The sequence below is a fragment of the Ovis canadensis genome, chromosome 13 (assembly GCF_042477335.2).
Source record: "Ovis canadensis isolate MfBH-ARS-UI-01 breed Bighorn chromosome 13, ARS-UI_OviCan_v2, whole genome shotgun sequence".
Lineage (NCBI taxonomy): Eukaryota > Metazoa > Chordata > Mammalia > Artiodactyla > Bovidae > Ovis > Ovis canadensis.
Genome location: NC_091257.1, coordinates 35,995,970 through 36,021,904, shown reverse-complemented (window position 1 = coordinate 36,021,904; position 25,935 = coordinate 35,995,970). Strand labels below are relative to the sequence as shown.

General features: G+C 41.3%; 1 protein-coding gene across 2 annotated transcripts in view; it reads right to left on the bottom strand.

Moving 5' to 3' along the window:
• Positions 1-24,943, bottom strand: part of PLXDC2 (plexin domain containing 2) — a 440,092-nt gene extending 415,149 nt beyond the window's left edge. For both annotated transcript variants that reach the window (XM_069547392.1, XM_069547393.1), the window contains exon 1: positions 23,182-24,943. In XM_069547392.1, the coding sequence (XP_069403493.1) occupies positions 23,182-23,293 (112 nt within the window). In that variant the 5' untranslated portion in view covers positions 23,294-24,943. The remainder of the gene's footprint in view (positions 1-23,181) is intronic.
• Positions 24,944-25,935: the final 992 nt, after the last annotated feature.

Genomic DNA, 25,935 nt, shown 5'->3' with positions numbered 1-25,935 from the left:
AGGAAAATTATTTGCTTCATAAGGATTCCAGGCAGGTTTCTGGAATTAAATTGGTGGCAGTAATCATGTTGTTATTAGTGTAATTGCTTTCTGACATCTGTTTCCCTGTCATAATCATTTCTTTGATAATAGCAATGACATGGATGGTATATATCTAATCAGTAATGCTCAATGCTTCACCAAAATAAAAATGAAATTATATGCGCTCCTCGTCAAATTCTCTTTGACCATAGATATTAAATATATATGAGATATAGTATAGTTATGAGAATAGGATAGCTTTTTCTCTCCTCTCAAAGTAATTATAGTCAATAATTTTATGATGCCATATAAGTAAGAAGATCCTTTATGAAAGACTGGTGGGGCTGAGTTCAAATCAAGGTCTGACTCCCTTGTCTTGACTACCAATCATCAGCGCTCATGGCTTCCTCTTGTGACCCAGACCAGCACGTGGTGGAGGAGGCCTGTCTGCCCACTATGGGAGTGACCACAGGCAGGACAGGAGGAGGAACTAGCAGCAGGCAAACCAATAGTCAGCTCTGCATGGCACTCTTTCCCCGCAAAGCACAACTGTTGAAAATAGAAGAACATATTTAACCTCCAGGGTTAAAAGTAAATCAGTTCACAAGTATTGATGAAACTCAATGCCCATATCCCTCCTTGCAAGACAGAGTTGCCAGAGAAACAAGATTTACACAGGGAGCAAGTGAACTGTGAGATGTAAAACTGATGAGCAGATTAACAGGTGTACCCAATACAAGCAGGAACTCAGGAAAAAAAAAAGGCAAGGGAATGTGAGAAGATGGAAGCTATGAGTTGAGTTGCTTTATCATTCTAATATTTCAGTCTTTGCTCTATAGTAATTGACTTAAGGCATCTGAACTTACAGGTCTCAGAATTGTTTCAAGACCTTCATAAGGTTAAGGAGTCTAACAAGCCAATTTGTCTTTTTTATTGGGACTTAAACATACTTGATTACAAATTTCCAGTGCTGTATTACTAGGCTTCCCTGATAGCTCACTTGGTAAAGAATCTGCCTGTGATGTAGGAGACCTGGGTTTGATCCCTGGGTTGAGAAGATTCCCTGGAGAAGGGAAAGGCTAAATAAACTTGATTACAAATTTCCAATGCTGTATTTATTATTACATGTTAGAAAACACTACAAGGTTAACAAAAATATGTAAAATATGAAAAAATTGTATGTTCATTATTTTATACATTAACAAAGCATTATATCATCTATTCTAGACACATTAGTGTATATTTAGAGCCCATAAGTTTTACTAAGAAAAAGTCACATAAATTCACTGAATTATAACTATTTTTATTCAAATACAAGTGCTAGAAAAACTAAATGGTTTTATGCTAGTTTATCTCTCACTAATATATTGTCAGATCAAGTGAACAAGAAATGGAAAAAACACAAAAAGTTAAAAGGAGAGGCCTGTGTTCCTGATTTACAGGGACGCATATGACAAAGCCAGTAACGTAGACAATGATAAATGACCTAACAAGTTCAGTTACAAGCTGAAGGATCACTGTGGATAGAGGCATATTTATAAGCACATTAGCATTTCTGCATGTCTGATGAAACAAAAATTTAATTAATTCTGCATTTTATCATCTTGGTCATTGCAATACATTTCAAAGTTAAAATAGGATAGATATAATTTAAGAAAGCACAAACTAAGGGGCTTTATGTATATACCCAGAAATACCATTAGATTATCAGAATCCAACCGAAGGCCATGTCATTTTTCATCTTTTACTTTCTTCCTCACTCATCACTTCCCAACCCCCTCTCTCAACCCCACTCCCAACCCCAAACACACACACACTCTCTTTCTCTCTCTCTCTGAAGGCATGGAGCAATGTTCCAATTACAAAGAGTAACAAATTTACAATCTTTCCCAGGTGCTGTGGTGGTAAAGAATACACCTGCCAAGCAGGAGATGCGGTTCCATCCCTGGGTTGGGAAGAGGGAGGCAATGGCAACCCACTGCAGTATTCTTGCCTGGGAAATTCCATGGACAGAGCAGCCTGGTGGGTGACAGTCCATGGGGTCACAAAGAGTCGGACACGACTGAGTGCCTGAGCACGAAATCTACAGCTAAGAGGGTTTTATTGCTCTTAACTTGTGCTCCTGTTTTTAATCAGCCTTTAATTAAGGCTGATTATTTTTTTCTTAACTTCAAGCTGGTCAGGAATGTCTTGCTGGGTAGCATGTTACAGATGATAACAATCAATCCTTTTAAAGTTTTCTAACAATTTTATAAAACAACTGTTGATAAAACTCCAACTCACCTTGAAGGCAATATTGGAAGAAAATAAACACCTCTTTTATAAGAGTTTACTGTTTCCTAGAAGAGAGACCCACAGAGAAGGCAATGGCACCCCACTCCAGTACTCTTGCCTGGAAAATCCCATGGGCGGAGGAGCCTGGTAGGCTGCAGTCCATGGGGTCACTGAGTCGGACACAACTGAGCGACTTCACTTTCACTTTTCACTTTCATGCATTGGAGCAGGAAACAGCAACCCACTACAGTGTTCTTGCCTGGAGAATCCCAGGGACAGGGGAGCCTGGTGGGCTGCCATCTATGGAGTCGCACAGAGGCAGACACGATTGAAGTGACTTAGCAGCAGCAGGAGAGAGACCCAAAGTTTTTATGAAAAAGTATTTTGGTCTTATTTCCTTGATTGCTTATATACAAATAAAGGTTAGAAAACTCATAGTTCACAATTATTTCCTGAGTATGTACTATGTGCTGGGCACTATTTTAATCACTATCAATATTCATCCATAAACAGCCATAAAAAATGAACTACAGCAGGTAAAACAACTCCTTTTTCATAGTTTATTATTTTAATACTGGTCCCTGTTGATAAAAGAACAATGAAGTCATTACTTCTATTTCCTTCAGGGTGTGATGCTGGCTTTAAAAAAAATGCACAAAAACTAAATAAGTTATATTTTAAATGCCCTTTTCTCTCATGTAGCTTATTTATCATGTTACAAAGATTTTGCAGCCCAGGCTAAACTGATAAAATAAATGAAACTGATAAAATATATGAAACATTCGTTTTTCTTGCTGCTACTTCTTCAGGTGAAATTCTCTTTCCAACAAACTTTATTTCTCAGTTTTCATGGATTTGATGACTTCAGGGTCCACAAATGTGATACCATCCAGCCTTAATTAAATGTTAATTAGATGTCCCAGCAATTTTCTTACATGTAACATAATAAAGGATTCCACGAGTCAAGCTGCATTTTGGGAAAGCTGTGATCATTCTTCCAGAAACAACATAGTTTATTATATTTATAGAATATTATGTTTGTATAGTTTATTATATTTATATTCTCAATCTGCCCAGCTATCTATTGCCTGCTTCCACATACCTATGTGTATGTGTGTGTGTGTTCAGTGGCGTCCAACCCTTTGTGGCCCCATGGGCTGTAGTCCACCAGGCTCCTCTGTCCATGGGATTTTCCAAGCAAGAGTACTAGCGTGGGTTGTCCTTTCCTCCTCTAGGGGATCTTCCCGACCCAGGGATCAAACCCACACCTCCTGCATCTCCTTCCTTGGCAGGCAGATTCTTTACCGCTGAGTCACCTGGTAAGCCCTGTAAACAAGTTCAAATTTCCCATCCTGGCAAAACCCTCTCTTGACAGTAAGTACTTCCTCCCCTTCAGTTCTTTCCCAGACATCCTTTTATTTTCTCTAAAGATTGTAGTTTCATCCAGATCACTAACTTCTCTTACTTTTATCACTTATGAAATCTGGCAAAAGCGGACCTCTCCTTCATCCACCCAAGCTAAATTCTGACTGAATTCCCAGATGCCACTCCTTGCCAGTTCTAATGACCTGCTTTTCCTCAGCCAGGTTGGCTTCCCTCTTCAGGTAATTCCTCCTCCTTCTCCCTCCTGAGCACCCTCCTCCATACAGCCTTCCCAAACCACTTCTGTAGGACCTTGACCCTCTGCTCTTCTCTGTCTTGTCATGCTTCTTCGCTGGTTTTCACTATCACTTATACGTTGATGATTCCACATCTCAATCTCATCCAAGACCACCACCTGGTAGAGCTGGCATCTATCTCCCCAGGAATGTCCCTTTACCATCTCAGTACTCCACATGTCTAAAGCTGAACGCATCTGTCCCTTCCCTAAAGCACCTGGAGAATCTGGGAACTGGCTTAGACACTCTCCTGTTATTGGAAGTCTTTGTCACCTTACATCCTTATTAATTCAATCATTTCTAAATCTGGTCTGTCTCCAGGTCTGCCCCTTCCATACCAATACTAGTTTTCTGAGAGGCCCATCCGAGTTTATCTCTCAGCTGACAAAAATCTGTCAATGGCCAGCTGTCACCTGCAGGCAAGAATTCAACACCTTTCTATGACAGAGGAGACCTTTCTTGGTCTTTCAACTGTCTCTCCCCACAGGTAATGGCAGTTGCCAAAGAGCCTGCGATGGCACCCCACTCCAGCATTCTTGCCTGGAAAATCCCATGGATGGAGAAGCCTGGTGGGCTGCAGTCCATGGGGTCGCTGAGAGTCAGACACGACTGAGCCACTTCCCTTTCACTTTTCACTTTCATGCATTGGCGAAGGAAACGGCAACCCAACTCCAGTGTTCTTGCCTGGAGAATCCCAGGGATGGGGGAGCCTGGTGGGCTGCCATCTATGGGGTTGCACAGAGTTGGACACGACTGAAGCGACTTAGCAGCAGCAGCAGCAAAAAGCCTGCTATTTCCTGGCTCCAGGCCATTCTCTGTGTTGGGAACATATTTCCATCTTCTCCACGCTCCTAAATCTTACTCTTGCTTCAAATCAAGACTGAAATAGTTCCTCAAGGAAGTCTCCCTTGACCCTTTAACCTAAATTGTGTGGTCTTTTTTTTTTTTTTCTAATCCACAGTTCTTGATCAGAAAATCATGGGGTCCCCTCTCTTCCTCTCACCCATTTTCTTAGAATTATCTCTTTACCTTCTATTTCTAATACTGCCCTGTAACCTCTACCTGGCAGGGACTATATTTTTTCTCTCTTTACAACACAATACTTGGCACCTAGATTATAGCTAACAAATGTTTGTTGAATGAATAAATAATTCTGAGAAATAAACTTCATCAACACCAACTTAATGGCCTATTAACTTCAATGTAATTGATAATGTAAAACACATATATGTGGCTATGTGAGAGGGATGGAACAATTCCTGTTCATACTGATCATCATATAATTAAGCCAATTTCTTCCAGTTAATGGGCTAATCCAATTGGATAATTTGGATATATTGAGAAGTTATTACTTTTGATTATATGAGCAAACAATGTAATAGTAGTTATAGATTAAAATGGGACCCTAGGCACTATACCTTACAGTGCCACACACGGAGACATCACATACGGGTTTGGTCCTCCAAGCCCACCCAGCTCTCTGGAGCAATTCTCTATCAGCCCCTCAATTCTGGCATTCCTGTTCCATACACCTTCACACACACACACACACACACACACACACACACACACTTCACATTAGCATGCACATGCCCACACATGCTCTTAGTGACTTCTTCCTGTTCTTGGTCTAACAAGGGGCCTGCCTGCCCGCCCAGTCTGTTTGAACCTGGATGCTATCTCTTTACCATACCTGTTTTGCAAGGTTTCAAACAGAAAGGCTGTGAATGACTATTGCTTCTCCTTTTAATACTGACATTTTCCACAACACATTACCTCAACCCAAAACACCACTCTCTGAAGTTAGCAGCCACAAACAGAAGTGTAGTGTAGGGGACAGAAGCTGGAAGCTTTTCCATGGCTCTCAAACAGAGCCATAAGTGTATTCACCTCTTCCACCTATGTATGTAGGGCTGGTCTAACTAAAGCACTGAAGGCCTTCTGTAGTTCTGCAGGAAAAATGCTAAATAGGAACTGCTCAGAGAACTCTAGATGTGTAAAGAGTTTTTATTCATTTCTTATTTTGACATTTCTCATCTTCCATTAACTGATGAAATCTCAGGATAGCTGTCAGGCTCTTACATATATACTGCTTACCTTTTCTGATAAATTCACTAAGACACATGTAGCATTTTGGATCTCTTTATACACAGAACATCACAATAAAATCCAACAAAGTTACCTGATCACCCAAGGGAGTTGTGTAATCTTATACGGCAGTTTATTTACTCCAGAAGCAAGTATGTTATTAATAATAAGGTCAAAGAATTCTTTTCTTCCTTCAAAGCCGATGACGCAGCAGAATTTTATTTTGTGTCCTCAACGCAGGCCAAAAAGAGAAAACTGTTTCTGGAAGCTTCCTCTCATTTTACACAACATGAGTCTGTTAAAAATAAATTATTTGAGTGTTCTTTTAATGTACATTTTATTGGAATAATGTTCTTCAGATCCAAAGCTTGCCCTAGGCTACGGCTGAGTGAGGGCGAGGATTCTGAAAATGAGCAGTGTTTTGATGCTGGGACCTTGTCATGCAAGTTGGAGCCTGTTGGCGGGGCCTCTGCATGCCATCTGATGCCCATGTGGCCATCAAAAGCACTCACGGGCCTTAATTCTTCCTGCACCTGCAACAGTACCACTGCCTGTGGTTATTACTACCCCAAAGATGATGGTTTAATCTCAGACAGTCTGAAATGGGTACCACGGTAGTTAATATCTTAAATTATCACTGGAAGCCTTTTCAGCTGGCTCACCATTCTGTGGAGCACTCCTTCCTTGGTTCTGCCCTACTTTTTCCCTCTTGTTCAGTTTTTCCCTTCACTTACTGCTTCCACACTTCCTTATATTAATATTTCTATGGCAACCTCACCAAACCTGCAGAGAACAGAAATGTTCAGCACAGATAAGTAATTTTGTTCCCACATTACAGATGAAGAAATGGAGGCTCCAGGAGTTAACATTTTTGCTCATGGTCACTCAACTGGTAAATTGTGAGCCAAGGCGGTCTGGCATCAGAAACTTCCTTTAACAACCATACAGCAATCAAATGCTGTCTTCCCAAAAGGCCTTCTCCCAACCCCACCCCTGCCAAACCCTGGACATGGTTCTTCTATGAGAGTCATACTATGTCTGTGCTTGTGTTTCCCTGTGGGTCACATTTCTTAAGAATAGAAACTAGTTTTTATTTATCCAAGACAATAAAATATGAAATTAAATTGATTAAACAAACGCATCTTCCAACTGTTGGGTAGTTAGAATAGGAAACAGGAGTCCAGGATGGTGGTGGCTAAAAGACAAGGAAGAGAAAAGCCCGCGAAAACACAACAAAGAAGGTCCGAGGACCAGAGTGAGGACCTCAGGCAGAACAAACAGCACTCCTGGCTAGCCCAATTCACATGGGGCAAGCCCAGGGGGAGGAAGACATATAAAAAGAGGGGCCAAAGGGCCAGAGGTCTCTCTCCCCCCCTCTCTCCCGCGCTGGGGCGCTCTTCTCCTCACGTCTTTTGAGTCGACATGCCCTCACGCCTCAAGGATGGCTTTTCCTGCTATTATCTAAATAAAATAGAGCTGTAACACGGAGCTGTAACACTGATTTGTCTGAGAGCTATAACACGGTCTGTTCGAGACCTGAGAGCTATAACAGTCTGTCCAAGACCCAAGAGCTGTGACACGCCGAGGGCTTTAATGTCCGTCACTCCAAATCTTTCTTGTGATGAGACAGAACCGAGGGGAATACACTCGCCTGACACAACTAAAATTATCCCATTGGAGGAACGGCTGAACTAATTTATGAAAACTGGGTGAACAGAACTTTTAAGTGGATTTCAATCATACCATGAAAATGTCATGTATTTTAAGCACTCATCACATGTATGTGCGTAGCATATGGCAGACCTCAACTTACATATAAGTTACTTACTTATATCTTACGTATGTGAGATAGAACAGCTAGGTTTCCAATTAACCTACAAGAGCCTATTTCACTTTTTAAAAAGGCATCGATTTATTCCTCCATTTCTTTTTTTTAATTGATTACTTATTGAATGAGTGAATAAAGAGAGGAATGAGTCAATGAATTTTAAAATTAGAAGTGCAACAGGCTTTTGTGGGTCTTTATTTAATATGTAAGTCAACCAAGTCTAAACTGAGAAGTTACTATGTGTTGGGTGCTATGTTAGCATGTAATCTTACTATTTTTGTTTTCTTTTTAGATTTTTTTTAATGGTCTGGGAAATCCCAATAAAAAAGAATTAAGCAAATAAAATGAATAAGCACTGGCTATGGATCAACTATTTTCTGCTTCGTGTTTGTTTGCCTCTTAATCCTGGGTACAGATTAATGGCCTAAGAAAAGCTATGATGTATCATCCATTGAAGAGTTCAGATCTTCTTCTTTTTACTGCTGGGAATATATGTCTAGACCCATAAGAAAAATAAAATAATAGGAATTGCAGGGAAAGTAAAAGGAAAACACCAAATTAAATGTGAAGAAAGATTAGAAAAATAAGACTCAGGTAAGAGAACTTAATTTCTAGAATGAGAAAGGGACAAAGAATTACTTAAGAAAACCAACAGGGAAAAATCTACTGCAGTTGCAACTTTGAACTCATCTGATAAATCTCACCTGATGTCTGAGCACTTTTACCAATCACTGAGAGAATATTTCCCAAATGAACTTATTCGAAACTTCCATTTAACAAATATTTATCGAGTACTTTCTATATTCCAAACACTATGAAACGTGCTAAAAAAAAAAAACAAAAACAAAACAAAACAAAAAAAAAAACCAGAAAACAAGTGTGGTTCCTACTCTCATGGAGTTTACAGTCTAGTGAGAGAAACAGTCCTCAATCAAGTGATTACTCAAATAACAATATAACTGAAAACTTTGATGTATTTACTAAGACTCAGATGCAAGCAATACATCTCAAGTAAAAACTGAAATTTCCTGACTTATGACTTATAGTCAGAGGGATCAGTCGTGTCCAACTCTTTGCCATAGCCCACCAGTCTCCTCTGTCCATGAAATTCTCTAGACAAGAATACCAGAGTGGTTAGCCTTTCCCTTCTCCAGAGGATCTTCCTGACCCAGCCATCAAACCCTTATCTCCTGCATTGCAGGAGGATTCTTTACCATCTGAGCCACCAAGGAAGCCTGTCAGGAAGTTTATCTATAGATGGCTTTAGATGTATCTTTTCCCAATGCAACAACCCCCAAAATAACTTTTATAAAAAAGACTCTCTCTTCCAGAATATGCATGTAACATTTACGCAAGGACTAATAGGCCTGAAGTCCAAGATGAAAGGTTATTATGAGTATCCACCTTTGGGACATATGCTGAACTATCTGGGGAAGCACAACAAAATGACAAAGACCCACGTGAACAACACAGAGTCACCAAGATGACCTTCCTAAATGGTGGTGACATGCTGTTTCCAAGACTGAACATCCCCAAATAATGAGAAGGTACTGTTACAAGAAGAAGGGGGTAAGAGACACATCTCAGATGTTCACTCCATAAAATTAGTGTGATACATCAGAAGGACTTTGGAGGATGTTTCTAGAAAAGCAATAAATAGAAAGATATGGTGAAAAAAATATGCTTGTAGAATAACAAATACAAGTTGAATACATCATGAAGGATGCTGACCAAAACTTCAGCAAGTGAATCACACTGAAAACCTTGGAAAGATTTTAACTCACATCAGTGAGGTCCCATTCTGGGTACAGATTGATGGCCTAGCAAAAGCTAAGATGTATGAAGCATTAAGAAATCTTTTAGGATCTTGTTGAAAAAATGTCTAATAAGTTGCCCAATGATTTGTATCTGGAACTCTTTTAAGTATATCATCTTAGAGCACATTTTCCAGTTTGCATCTTTAGCTTTGAAATACCTGGAAAGCTCTTCATGCAGATTTCATGGTTCAATATCTAATTTCTATTTCACTCACTGTTTATCCATCTATGCTTTTTAACCATGGCATTCTCTCAAGAGAAACAAATGAATCAATTTTAACATTCTACCAGACAATTCAAATTGTTGGATTATAAATCACTAAAGTATCGCTTTCTCTATTCTTCTTAGCTTACTGAGTGACTTGATCATTCTTAAACCATCATTTGTGAATGAATTGTCAGTTCTTCACAAACATATATGACAAATTCCTTTACTCTGATGTCAATCTCTGGTTTGTCTACAGATTGTAATCATGGGTATTTAAATCCAAGGTGTCATGTGAAAGAAATTATGAGTGAGAAATTCTGCCCAAAGAAATATGTAGAAATAAGCTACAAACAAAACCCTTTGTCTGAGTGGTAAATCTAAACAAATGAATTGACTCAGACAGTAAAGAATCCGTCTGCAATGTGGGAGACCTGAGTTCGATCCCTGGGTTAGGAAGATCCCCTGAAGGAGGGCATGGCAACCCACTCCCATATTCTTGCTCAGAGAATCCCCATGGACAGAGGAGCCTGGCATGCTGTGGTTGATGGGGTCACAAAGAGTTGGGCACGACTGAGCGACTAAGCAACCATTAATAGTATTATCACACAAAGTAGAAGACATAACAAGACCCCTCCATTCTACAAATGTTCAGTGGGGCTTCCTGTACTTGGAGCTGGTGAGGGAGTGGTGATCAGTCACAAACAGCCTCTCACCTTGGGCAGCTCATAGTCAAGTGCAGGCACGGCCTGTTACTCCACTGATGATAAGTGACACCATGAGGGTGTGCGGAATACACTTTGGTGAGGGACTCAACTCAGTCTTGGAGCTGGCAGAGAAACACTGAGGAATGAGTCATTGATGCTGAAAATCAAGATGAAGCTGGGACCTGAAAGACCAATAGACAGGAAGAGAAGGAAAGGATGCTTCAAACAGAGGGGACGGCATATGTAGCTTCATGGGGAAAGAAAGTGTGGGAAACCTGGGAGAGCAGGAGGAAGGAAGTGATGGACTTGAACCTAAAGAAGTAAACCAGGATCAGGTAATCGAGGCCTCTGACCTCTAGAGTGAGAGCCTGAGGAAGACTTGAAGGCATTTTCAGCAGAAGGGTGACACAGGTTCGCATTTCAGAAAGATCTTTCCAGCTGTGGAATGAAGAAAGGATTCCAGCAGGATGATGTTGGAGGGAAAGTGGGGCATTACTGAAACGAACAAGGCTAGAAAGGATGGTGCCTGCCAGAGCTAGGATAAGGGAACTGGGGATACAGAAAGGCAGTCTCAAGTCAAACATCAGTGCTTGGTTTGTAAAAAATCAGTGTCTCATTGGTTGTGCCTATTCTACAAACCGCTCTTCTAAAAACAGCTTGACCAAAACTAAGATTGCACAAATCTGGCTTCCTGTGTAAAGCTGTTTTGCAATGTGTAGACAATGAGACTATCATCCGCAAATGATGTTGAATCATGTTTTTAAAAATATCTGAAATGAACAACAGATGTTAAAAAGATAATGAAGGCTAAATAACAAAGAAATAAAACAGCCTGCCCAGCCTGTCCGTTTACTCCCTATTAAAAAATATCCAGATCAGCAGGCAGGGTTCAGAGCAATGGCCAGACATAAACTGGGCTGAGAAGGAGGTGCAATTAGGATTTTCAAATTAAGCAAATTATAAACCTTAAATTTATTGTCTTACAGTCTAAATAAAATCATAAATTTACTATCTTTAAATGGAAGCAATTTATAAAGTGTACTCTCTTTCAATGTAAATCCTAAATCTAGAGGACTTTACCATTCTCAATGATGCTTACAAAGCAGCAAATTTAAAGTCTTGCTTGGAACTGCTATGCTAATCAAGAGATAGGTTACTAAAATGACACTGTAAAAACGTCATTTCCATGTATTATTTGCCTGGCAGCCACCTCTCATTTGTGGTAGTTCCTAAAAAGTTAGGAATTAACATTTTTTTCTTTAGTTGAATTGTTCATTTTAATCAACCTATGGTTTCCCCCTGCTATTTCCCAAGAAGCAATTAGATTTATGTCTAGCATCATGATGTGATCAGGAAAATAGCACTAACATTCAATCTAAGGACATTGTTTCAACTAAAAAAAGGTCACTTGCCAAATAGCTACTATTAACAATTTGTTATGAAGCACAGTGGTAATTGTTGTGGGTTTAGCTGTTGTAGAAAATAAATTACATCGTTTCCAAGTTGTTTTGAAATTGAAATCTTTACCAAATGACCCTAAGATATAAAGTGATTTCCATCAAAACTTCAACAGAGTTTTTAAAGAAATCTGAAAGTTTACTCTAAAATAGATATGAAAAAGCAAAGAGCATTCCTTTGTTGTTATTTAGTCACTAAGTTGTGTCTAACTCTTTGTAACCCCAAAGACTGCAGCCTGCCAGGCTCTTCTGTCTGTGGGATTTCCCAGGCAACAATACTGGAATGGGTTGACATTTCCTTCTCCAGGGGATCTTCCTGACCCAGGGATTGAACCTGCAGGTAGATTTTTTACCACTGAGCCACCTGGGAAGTCCAAAAAGCCTTTAGGATAGCTAAGATGCTCCTGAAGACCAAGAACAAGGAGGACAGATTTGCCCCACCAAACAAAGACTTGTTAAAAGCTAAAGTAATGAAGAGTGTGGTATCTGCACAGGGATAATCTTCAGGGTACCATCCACCTTTATCTTTGAAGCATTATTTTCTTTGGAACAGACCTTTGGAAAGTCTATCAGGGTTTGTCCCAGGTTTTACCTTTTATGGTAGAACATTCACAACCCCAGTAACCCATGAATTCTACCTCTAAATAGAAGTCCTACATATGAACATGAGGAGATGTATGTAAGGCTATACACAGAACCAGTGTTCAAAACAGCACTGACAGGCCAGGGGAATTAAGAGGTACAAACTTGCAGTTAATAAAATGAGTAACAGGGATGAAATGTACAGCTTGGGGAATGCAGTCAATGACTATGCCAAAGCCTTTGACTGTGTGGATCACAATAAACTGGAAAATTCTGAAAGAGATGGGAATACCAGACCACCTGACCTGCCTCTTGAGAAATCTGTATGCAGGTCAGGAAGCAACAGTTAGAACTGGACATGGAACAACAGACTGGTTTCAAATAGGAAAAGGAGTACGTCAAGGCTATATATTGTCACTCTGCTTATTTAACTTATATACAGAGTACCTCATGAGAAATGCTGGGCTGGATGAAGCACAAGCTGGAATCAAGATTGCTGGGAGAAATATCAATAACCTCAGATATGCAGATGACACCACCCTTATGGCAGAAAGTGAAGAAGAACTGAAGGGCCTCTCGATGAAAGTGAAAGAGGAAACATTCAGAAAACAAAGATCATGGCATCTGGTCCCATCACTTCATGGGAAATAGATGGGAAAACAGCAGACACAGCAGCTGACTTTATTTTTGGGGGCTCAACATTCAGAAAACGAAGATCATGGCATCTGGTCCCATCACTTCATGGGAAATAGATGGGAAAACAGCAGACACAGCAGCTGACTTTATTTTTGGGGACTCCAAGACTGCAGCCATGAGATTAAAAGACGTGTATTCCTTGGAAGGAAAGTTATGACCAACCTAGACAGCATATTAAAAAGCAGAGACATTACTTTGCCAACAAAGGTCTGTCAAAGCTATGGTTTTTCCAGTAGTCATGTATGGATGTGAGAGTTGGACTATAAAGAAAGGTAAGCACCAAAGATTTGATGCTTTTGAACTGTGGTGTTGGAGAAGACTTGTGCCTTGGATTGCAAGGAGATCCAACCTGTCCATCCTAAAGGAGATCAGTCCTGAGTGTTCCTTGGAAGGACTGATATTGAAGTTGAAGCTCCAATACTTTGGCCACCTGATGCGAACAGATGACTCATTGGAAAAGACCCTGATGCTGGAAAAGATTGAGGGAAGGAGGAGAAGGGGATGACAGAGGATGAGATGGTTGGATGGCATCACCGACTCAATGGACATGAGTTTGAATAAACTCCAGGAGTTGGTGTTGGACACGGAGGCCTGGTGTGCTGCGGTTTATGGGGTCACAAAGAGTCAGACACGACTGAGCAACTGAAGTGAACTGATAACATAACATCTTTGTATGGTGACAAAGGCAGTTAAAAGGTACAAACTTCCAGTTATAAGATAAGTACTAGGAATGTAATACACAACATGATAAATGTAATTAACATTACTATACATTATATATCAAAGCTCTTAAGAGAGTAAATCTTGAATTCTCATCGCAAGGCAAAAAAAATTTTCCTTTGTCTTTTATTTTGTACCTATATGAGATGATGGATGTTCATTCAACTTATTGTGGTAATCATTTCATGATGTATGGATGTCAAATCATTTGCTGTCTGCCTTAAACCTGGGTTCTATCCCTGGGTCAGGAAGATCCACTGGAGAAGAAAATGGCAATTCACTCTGGTATTAGTGCCTGGGAAATCCCACGGAGAGAGGAGCCTGGTGGGCAAGAGTCTATGGAGTCGCACAGAGTTGGACATGACTCAGTACGCACATGCACCTTAAACCTACACTGTGTTATATATCAATTGCATCTCAATAAAACAGAAATAAAACATGCCATACCGCTGTTCCATTTTAAGAAAAGTACTGATTTTTTGCTGATGGAAGATTGGATACATCCCTTATAGAAAAATAACTGGAAGACTATATAAATCGATTGGGGGATAACTCAACTGGGAAAGTTAGGACCAACACAATTACATGTGATACATTTATATAAAATTCAGCCTCAATCAAAATTGTTTCATAACATGTAAAAATTTTACAGTTCCTGCCACATTTACAAATGTCACTACAGTGTTTTGATATAGAAAATATTATTGCATATACTTCAATCTAAAGCTTTCATAAAATCCATTTAAGTTGAATAAAATAAATAAGCATTTAGAAAACTACATACAATTTAAAAATTCAAATTATAAATCTAAACAGATAAAAATATATATACTATGCAAGATATACAATACCCTATGATGTTATGTCAACATATGAAAATAAAACATTGAGCAATACCTTTATAATGAAGCAAGAACATTTTCAAACTAAAATGTGAAATGGCTTTTTTTTTAACCTTACAAGTCAATTTTACTTTTATAGGGCATTCAGAGTTTTCAAATAGGTGTTAAAATATTCTTTAAACTTTTGTTGCATGACAATAAACTCAATGACTCTATCCCTACTGCAAACAAACAAGAACCAAAGATGCAAATACATAGCAATATGCCTTTTAGTTCTTGTTTCTTGGAATACAGAAAATGGTAAATAATTGAAATGAAAATAGTTTTGAAATATGTAAATCAGAAATTAGTGATATAAAAACAAGTTGACTGTCTACTAAAAGGGCTAAGTTACCCTTACAGTCACCCTTACCCTTAAAAGGAAAAAGTAATTATAGGTGTATATTCCCAGGAAATATATAAATACTAAAAGTCACAATTAAACTACCTAATATCAATCAATCATACTTCAATTAAAGTCAATAAGACAGCTAACATCAGATGATATAATATTTCAAAGAAGTATGGATTTAGTGCCCTATAGCTAATTTTAAACACAAAACTATGGTCTAACAAAATAATTGAGGTGTTTTTTGTTTTTTTTTAATCAAAAGTTCAGGACAGGATTCCTTTAAATATCAAGAACCCATAAGCATTGAAAATATGAGTTAGTACAGCAAAAATTAATTCCTGTACACTTTTTCAGGACTATTTTGCAATGTAGATTACATTGATGTAATTTCTTCATAGACCCTTTTGAATGTATTGAAGGAAATGGATAACATGGAAAAGGGGCGGGTGCATGCAAAAGAAGTCAGCTACTGCTACATCTGCAGTAAGGTCAATAGGTTCTTTTAACCAAACAAACAAAAATATACCAACTGAATAATCAGGTTCATTGGGTCAGTAGTAGCTGCTGTCTAAGCTGTATCTTGGAGAGAATTATGCAAATACGTATGTACTGTATGTACATAGACTCAGAAAGAGCTGTGCCTTAAATGCACCTACAGGACTACTTCACATCTTGAACATCATCATTGTTTATGAATTTCACATTGTAAAATAATACATTACACCTAGCTTACTTCCCTTTCAGGGTTTAGGGAAATAAATATTTAATAGGATGTCCAAATTATGATTACAGAGAGAAAAAGTTGGGAGCTACTGCTACAAACAGATACATATAAACACAGGAGGATATTACTACTATCTAAAAATCATCACTGCACATTGAATGTTCCATATTCCAACTGCACCAAAGAACACATGAGCCTGATCTAAATAAACCAGGGTGTACTTACCAAGTAGCAAGCTTAGAGAGAATTTATTGGCTTTATGTAGACTTCTCCTATCACTGAACACTCCAAGGACTCTGTACAAACTTGACTTTTAAACATTCTGATTCTCATGCAGTTTACCCACAGGGCAAATTCCCAGCAGGCTCTCTATAGTCCTATAGCCACAGTCAGATAAGCACCTTACCTAGAGGATCACACCTTGAACAATACGTATTCAAGGGAAAATTTCCAATTAATGAGTGGAAAATAATAGGTGGGGGAAAGAGAGGAACTAAGTCATCAGTTCAGTTCAGTTGCTCAGTCGTGTCTGACTCTTTGTGACCCCATGAATCACAGCACGCCAGGACTCCCTGTTCATCACCAACTCCCGGAGTTCACTCAGATTCGCGTCCATCGAGTCAGTGATGCTATCCAGCCATCTCATCCTCTGTCGTCCCCTTCTCCTCCTGCTCCCAATCCCTCCCAGCATCAAAGTCCTTTCCAATGAGTCAACTCTTTGCATGAGGTGGCCAAAGTACTGGAGCTTCAGCTTTAGCATCATTCCTTCCAAAGAAATCCCAGGGCTGATCTCCTTCAGAATGGACTGGTTGGATCTCCTTGCAGTCGAAGGGACTCTCAAGAGTCTTCTCCAACACCACAGTTCAAAAGCATCAATTCTTCGGCGCTCAGCCTTCTTCACAGTCCAACTCTCACATCCATACATGACCACAGGAAAAACCATAAGATTCCAGAAAAGTAAAATGGAAGTCATTTTGCATCCCTGCCTTCTTGACCCTCTCTTGACAAAATCACAGGCCACTGTCTACTGTAATGCCTGAAGCAGGGAGGACAGCTGATTTTAATTGGGAGGGGAGAGGCGAGTTACTAGTGCTCAGATGTGTCTGGATGGCCTCTGGAGGAAGCGATTGCAAGTCTGTGTTTCAAGCAAGGTCACATAGTTTCTGACCCTGTGTTCAGATCTACAATTCTTAACAGGCTATCCTAATTGCAAACAGGCTCCTGACAAGACCTCTAATTCTATTTAAATACCCAAATCTGTGCCATCAATCCATATCTTATCACCTTTTTAATTAAAGAGGGCAAAAGAGAAACAAAGAAAAAACATGCAATGAGTTCAAAGTCTGGTTACAATACAATGTAGAATATTTTGTATTCTCTTCTTTCCTCCAATAGAATTCTTTAGGCCAGGCAATACATGACACAATAAATAGTGGGGAAAAGGGTCCTAGAAAAAGCATCGATACAGTACTGTCTGTAGTTGTTAGTCTGTCATTCTGCAGCAACTTCCTCAGCTGAACAGAATCATAGTCTGGGGGATAGTGAGAGAAGACCTCCTGTGTAAACCTCAGGGAAGAAGAAAGATTTCTCAGAGTGGGATACTGGAAAGAGATAATCAGAGCTTCATGAAGCTTCATGAAATATGTGCTCAGAATAAAGGCAAAGGACTGAAATTAGGTTAAAAGAAAGCAGAAGAGCAACTTTGTAATATACAACCTTATGTATTAGGGTGATTGCTTTTTATTTACTTATTTCCTCTCTCTAAAACTAATACAAGATTTTCAGTGAGAAAAGCTGGACACAGCTAAATGAAAGTAGGGAAAGACAAGATGAAGACCTAGGTAAACCAGTACAAGAAACGCACCCCAGAAGGTTCATATACTTGTTGGACTCGAGCCACAAATTGTGCTCTGAGCTTTCAAAAAACCTTGTTTTTTTAAAAGTAATATTTCCGGTCGCTATTCATAATGTCCAAAAGATACAAACGAACCAGTTCATAAGAACTGTATCATTGTTAAGGCACAGTATCTTTCTTTCCCTCCCTCCCTCCCTCTCTTACTTGAGGAACAATTACTGTGCAAAGCTTCGCACCACAACCCCAACCACCTTCCCCAGTAACAGCTACCATGACCAGTTTTGGGCTTAGTTGTGTCCAGCTCTTTGTGACTCCATGGACTGCAGCCTGCCAAGCTCCTCTGTCCATGGAATTTTCCAGGCAAGAATACTGGAGGAAGTTGCCATTTCCTACCCTAAGTGATCTTCCTCACCAGGGATCGAACCTGCCTCTCCTGTGTCTCCTTCATTGGCAGGTGGAATCTTCACTACTCCACCACCTGGGAAATCCAGTAATGAGTTTTGGGAGACCGTTTTGAAAGCCACCTTCAGTGTAAATTCATGGAATGAGGCCTAAGCACAATTCAGTTGAAAAGTAATTTCAAAAAGAACTGAACTTATTTAATAGTGTTCATCGCCACTGAAAATAGAGCACCACCACTATATACACATATCATGTATACACACACATATATACACACATATATACATACATACACAGAGTATACACTGCACTTTAAGGTATTAGATTAAGTACATGAGAGAAAATAAAGTCAGAACTCAGAAGTGTAGCAGAATAGTGAGATGAACTTTTTGAAAGTTCTATTAACAGAAGGTTTAAGGCCGTTATGACAGACCTTTGGATTCTCTTCTCTCATTTTAAACTATTGTTCTGAGGCCTATTGTGTATTATTTCCATCTTACTGGTAATGGCCATCTGAAGAGCCTGTTTTTTGTTTTTTTTTTTTTTGTTTTGTTTTTTAATCAAAGAAAGGTAGTTATTTGCTCATATAACTGAAAAGTCCAGGGGATATAATAGCTTCAGGCATGGCTGGATCCAGGGCCACAAACAGTGTCAACAGGACTCAAGCTTCTCCATCATGTGGCTCTGCTTTCCTCTGTACTGACTGGCTTCATTCAGAGGCTGGGATTCATGTAGTGGGAAACTGACCTAAGATTTTAAATCTCATAATCATGGTTGATCAATTCATTCATCTCTATGAACATACTGTTTCTACAAGGGAAGATACATTTTAGGAAGCAAAAAATGAGACCAAAACTATTGAAAAGAATCCACAGTATCGACATCTCTGTATGAAAGTATCTGATTCTCACAGACAAGAAATCTGTGGGGAGTGAATTAGTATTTTTCACTCCTAAGTTTTACTCAAGCACATTCTCCTTGATAAGAACCTCTTTCTAAAGATCAAACTTAAGAAATGCATAAATGGTTCTAATTGTAATGATTCTGAATCTCTGGGCAAATATCCATGAATTTCAAACCTTACTTCCGAACTGAATATTCAAGATTAGTTATGTCTCATTCCAAACTTACCCAGTCTCAGGCTTCAAATTCTATCTATCCTTTAAAGAAAAAAGACTCTCACATTCTATATTTTAAAAATGTTTTATATGCAATCTGGAGTCATTGATAAAAAAAAATTTTTAAAAATTTTCTAATAATCTGACACATGCCCATTTTATAGAGAATATTCACTTGAATTAACCCTCTGTCATAATCTTTTGCCCCAGATATGTCTATATATAGTGACAGTACATCTCAACAGAAATGCTCTCATAGCAAACTCCACAAATTAGTGGTATTTCAAACTAAGTTTTTCAACTCTAATGAAAGCAGAAAATAATAGAAAAACATCCAACTAGAGAAACAACTAAATGTAAATGATCTGCTAAAAATAAACTACTTGTCTCTACAACAATATTAGAAAGTTTAAAAAGTGAAAATTCCTTGGGGTCCTAAATTATCATTGCTCTCTCTCTAGTGGTAATGAATGTATTTGCTGCATTAAATCATGTTTAAGAGCAATAATGAGGCCAAAATATAACTACATATTTTTAGGCCTTTTTTCCTGATTTAAAGTTTTGAGTTAAGATTAATGCATCTATCTCCTTTGACATTGTTACAAAGCTTTTACAATCAGTTCAGGATATAAAGATGAATGTATGACAATACGGAAAGGATTTGAGACTTATAAAATTTAACATTATTCTAGGCTTATTTTTCTCTAAATATTGGTTGAGGCGTACTATTTAGTATGAGCAAATACTTTTCAGATATAAGTATCAATATAACCAGTCCATTCTGAAGGAGATCAGCCCTGGGATTTCTTTGGAAGGAATGATGCTAAAGCTGTAACTCCAGTACTTTGGCCCCCTCATGCGAAGAGTTGACTCATTGGAAAAGACTCTGATGCTGGGAGGGATTGGGGGCAGGAGGAAAAGGGGACAAGAGGATGAGATGGCTGAATGGCATCACTGACTCGATGGATGCAAGTCTGAGTGAACTCCGGGAGTTGGTGATGGACAGGGAGGCCTGGCGAGCTGCGATTCATGGGGTCGCAAACAGTCGGACACGACTGTGTGACTGAACTGAACTGAAAAACACATTCAATCTTTTAAAAAGTTCACTATACAATAACAAACTTTTAATCATAAGAGAGATGTTTTCAAATATATTCTTGGGAATTCCACAATAATGTGGTAATAATTGCCAACAGTGATGAAGAAGAGAGCATTCGGGGTTTTCCATTACTTATTATACCACAAGAATGTATTCAAAGTATAAGTCTACATGTAGGAAGTACTATATAAATGTTAAATGAATATTTAATTTTAATGAAAAATGGGAAATAAAATAAACTCTCATTAAGTTGCCATACATTTTTAAATGTCAAGTTGAAATATCAACAAATATTGCACATAGGAAAAACAAAATATTGAGGATCATTAGTCCAAGGTTTGGGAAAGAATGGGAAGGAAATTAGCAGTTTCTTTGCCCTCTGGTGGCAACAAAGTCAACTGCAGCATTTCTAAAGTAATGCATAATAAAAATGTTTCTGTTATGAAATCAGGTTTCTCCCCCCTGTGTCAAAATGTCTGTATTAAAAATCCTGATTGCTACATGCCAAATTCCAAGACTGTTGAACTTTTTAAAAATTTCTTGTTTTGAACTTTTAGCTAGACTATTTTACAAAGAAAAGTATTTTTTTCTTCCATTTCATTGCTACGCTTTATATTTTACAGTATGCTAACTATTTAATTCCAAGATGATTTCATGAAAGTAATGGAGATTGATATCTGGGAAAGAAGCTACTTCAGTTTGTAATATATCTTTAAAAAAATTGCCAAGAAATTTAAACTATTCCTTTTTACTCAAGCCTATAAATATATGGGCTTCTAGAGTAGTTTTCCAACAGAAATATTCATTTACAACACCTGAAGATTTATGTTGAGCAATATATGTATTTTATAATCCCCGAAGTAAAAGCTTTTAATTATATGACCAGTTTTAGAGTGGAATGGATTTTACCCTCAATTTGAAAACTTAGTAAACTTACATATATATATATATTATTCTTTCCTTAGTAATATATTATTAATGGAAAAGGGTCAGGAAAAAATAAACATTTGTTGCTTTTTTTTTTTTAACTGTAAATGCATTATTTACTTTCAGTGCCGAAGAAGTTTTCAAATAAACAACTCAGGATGCATGCTGGCACACCCACCTCTCTATGGGATATAATTAATTGCTTTCTTTAAGCATTTATTTTTTTCATGAATATACCCATTAAAATTACTGTTGCCCTTTTTAAAATAAATGTGCTGTTTCCCAGACGAGTAACAGTTTTATTTTTTTACCAATGAAATGTATCAGAGAAATAAACAGAAGGTATGATATATTGATATAAATAACACCTTGTCAAGAACCACCCATGTCCTTCTATGCAGAACAAACCGACATCCAGAAAATGTGCGTTTTATTCACAGCTTTAAAAGTGGTATCTTGTTGCCCAATCCCATCCCCAACACACACCCCTCTGATGATAAACCGGAGCACAGTCAGAATCGGTTTTCTCTGTAATATTTTCAGCAGGAGCAGACAGTGTTTCGGGCTGTCTGAGGTTGGTAAAATTTCATTTAAGGACCTCCTTCTAGATTCACCTCACCTGGAATCCCCAGGTGCTCTCCCTAGCCTTCCCTCTGAGAATTGCAAGTATGACATTTGTGGACGCCAGAATCCTTTCCGGGGAATCACTTATTTCCCCTCCTCGGAATTAAAAGAACAAAACAAAACCTTGATTATTCTAACCAGCTAGCGTTTATTTATCGTGTTTTTTCCTCATTCACCTACTCTCAAAGTCTATGCATTTCTGGGGTGGGGGGGCCGGGGGCGGGGCGAAATGGGGAGCAGATACTCGGTTCACGGTGGACAGGGTCCCGGAAGGCAGCTGGACCTTCCGCTCCGCAGAACCTGGCCGGGAGAAGCCGGCGGGCCCCCGGCCGAGGGCTGCATCGCCCGCTCAGCGCTCGACCCCGGGGGCGCGGTCCTGGGCTGGACGCGCACCTGGCTGGCGCAGCCGCCCGAGCAGGGGGCGCCGCCTCTGGGCTGTGCGGAGCTCCCAGGCTCCGCGCGGGGGCAGAGCCAGGCCACTCGCAGGAACCCCTGCACGTTCAGGCCTGTCCGCGAAGCCGGCCGGCGGAGGACAATGGGGCGGGTGGTTGGTCTCCAGAGGCGCGTCCACCCCACTTCTGCCACCTCCTCTCCTCCCCGGTGTCCCGCCGCACCCACCCCGCCCCACTTCCAGCGCCGGCTCAGCCCCAGATAGCAAGAGCTAGCAGAGGTTGGGACCGCCTGCGGGAGGAAGGTGCGGCCACAGGGAATTTTCTCCAGCAGAGGGGAGCGCTGCAATCCCCGGCTGCCACCACATCCGCCACAATGCACCCCCTTAGTTTATCTCGGCAGGAGGCAAAGAGGAGGGAAGGAGGAGGAGCCCGGGAGGACGCAGACCGGGATGCGTCCTGGGGAGGTATCCGCGGGAAGGTTTGCTCTAACACCCGAGCCCTCTCAGGACGCCTCGGGGGAAGACAGTACCATCCCCTGCTTACCGCAAGTGGTAAATCTTAAGAAAAACCCTCAGTTCGTACTACCCTACTCATCCAGCCAACCTTCTGCTCATCTGAGAAGCTCAAGTTTACTTGAAATGCAATTGCAATAACTTTACCAAGGGCAGATAGATGGAGTGGAGGTGGGTGGAGAACTGGGTACCAGAGAGGTCTTCGACTGGGCAGGAAAGCAACAAGCGAAAGTGCATCTTACCATTGACTTGATTTCCAGGCTTCCCTTCAGCGAACTGAAGCCGGTCCATTAAAAAGTGGCAAAGTAACACAACTCCCGCAGCAGCCAGGTCGGCCCTCCGGAACCTCGCCATGCCGCCGCCGCGATCTCCCGCTCCCCGCCAGTCCTTTCCCGGCGCCCTGTGCTGCTCGGGGGCTCCCGTTGGGAATGGGGACAACGGGGCTGAATGCTGCGGACCGGTCTCGGAGGGACGCAGAGGCCTTTGTAAATTTCTCTGGGATTGCACACCCAGGAGCCTGGACGAGGAAGAAGGGAGTGCAAGCGGAGCGCAGTCCTCTCCGGACCTCCAGGTCTCCCTTCACAACTTGCCACAACACTCGCAGTCCTCACCCCGGACACAGAACAACAACTGCGGAGACGAGAGGCCACTTGCAGCTGGGGCTGGCAAACTCTCTGTTCCGCACAGGCAGCGCCACCCCGGTGCCCGCAAACGGTGACTTCCGAGCCCCAGCGATGCGCTCCACTGGGTTCAAAACAGATCTAATTCCACAGCCGGCGCGGGTGCCTCCTCCAAATCCAAGAGGGCTGTTGGCTCGGAAGGAACTTTCCCGTCTTGGGATGCCCCCCCCAAGGAGGCTTAGGTTTGCGGGAAGGGGGTTAACAGCGGGCTGGCGAAAGCCCTCCGACAAGTTTTTCTTCTTTTCTTCGCCCGACGCTGGGCGCGCGTCCTCGCCCGCAGCGGGAGGGATGAGAAACCCCTAAGAACTGAGCCTTGGGAAGGCTCAGGCTGCAGCAGTCTGAGGTCCGAAGGCAGAAAAATGTATTGGGACACGGGGGGTGGGGGGGTGGGGAGAAACCGGGAGGAAAAAGTCAGGCTGAAACCTATTGGGATAGGGATCCTCCTGGCGAAGGAGGAGGTGGCCCCGAGCCCCGGAGTTTGGTGGCGGAGGAGGCGCCGCCGACGCCGCCGCGCTCCCCCGCGCTCCTGCTCCACACTTTGGGGAGGGAAGGCGGCTCGCAATTTGCTAGATCCGCCGCTGCACCCTCCTCCCGCCTCCCCCTTCCCTCCCCCTCGCTCCTCCCGGCGTCTCCCACCTTCCTCCCCGAAACCGGCAGCTAGCACCGACCTGTCCAATGGCTGCACTTTCCTCGGGGCTGGCAGAGGAGTCACCGAGAGATTAAACCCGGGGAGGAAAGCAAGGGGGAGTGAGAGGGCAACTCCAGCCCGGCGTGCCCCTGGCAGCTCGGCGGCCAGGAGCTCCGGGAGAGGAGGCGAGAAAGGCGAACGAGGAGGGGAGTGCCGGACGGCACCTCGGCGCCGCTCGGGCGCCATCCCCGCACTCGGCTCGCCCCCACCGGCGGCGAGCCTGCAGCGCCCGCACCCACCTGGCTCTGGGCGGCCCTCGCGCCCGTCTGCGGGGCTTCTGCGGCCCAGCAGCCGACCCGGGGGCCACTCGCCGCCGACGGGGTCTTCCTGGGCGCTAAAGGGTTAATTACAGCTCGCCATTCCTGGGAGGGCGTGTGCGGCGGAGGTGGGGGGTGCGGAGAAAGCAAACCCAAGACAATTCGGTTACTGACCCAGCGAAGCCCTCGCAGACCCCAGACCCGCGGGGCCGCGGCAGCGCGCGGCGGCTCAGACCCGCCACGGCGGCTTTGTTATAAAGTGTCAGCGGGAGCGAAAGCGAGAGTTTAAAGAAACAGGAGGCCCACAGAATTTCCTACGGGGGCTTTAACTGGCTTTCGCTAGCTCGTTTGTTTTTGTTTTTTCAGCTCGCGGAAGTGCTTCAGCGTTAACCCTTTCCAGCCCTCTCAATAGTCTACGTCTTGTTTTGAATAGTTAACTTTATTTTAATTGGGGTAAAGATTTACAAAGAAAGAAAGGGAAGCAGCACATCGGTTAAAATTCTAGAACCAGACTGAGTTAGGATTCCACCTCCCCTACTGATTAGCTAAATGGCTTTGTTTTCCTTAGAGTCTCAGTTCCCCATCCGTCAAATGGGGAGATTTGTAGTTATACCCTTAAAAGGTGGTTGCATTGGATTAAATGCGTTAATGGGGAATAATTAAAGAGTTGAGAACAGTGCCTAGCACGATGTACATGACTTTATGCTTCTTAAAGAGAAGAGAGGGAAGGAAGAGGAGAGAAGGCATTCCAAATCAAATGGAGAAGTCGCCTCGGTGGCACAAGTGCGAACGGTCCTGTTAGTCTTTTCCATGCTCTGAAAAATTCATGGGTGCCATCCATAACCACCTTAATTTTGTCTCAATACCCACTGGAAGTGGAGCCAGATAATTAAACTACTCTTCCAATTTGATGCCCAAAGAATGTCTCTCTCATGGTTACTTGGCTGGTGAGCAGAAGAGAAACAAAAAGTGTACCGTGTTGTCCTCAACCCCATACTCAACTTGCTATTTTGCAAATGTTATGCACACACACTTTTTTATGCTCTTTGCTCTCTCCTGAGTTTTCTTCCAACCAGTTGATTTTCCCTCCTCACCTTATTTACAAAACCTGGTTCTTTTACTTCTACCCAGCCAATCGTTTTTAAGTTCTGGGTAACCTTACACCCAAAGCTGAGTACCTGAGATTCTTATCTATTTAACATTAAGTTGAAAAACTAATCTTCCTATCAAAATCTGATTGTCATTTAATTAACATTGATTTTTTTTCCCTCTGTATCCTTGGTGACCTCACTACTTCATGAATCCCTGAACAAATAAAACATTCAGTGCAGCTCCTTGTCCCATTTATACGTAAAATCATGGGGACCTAGC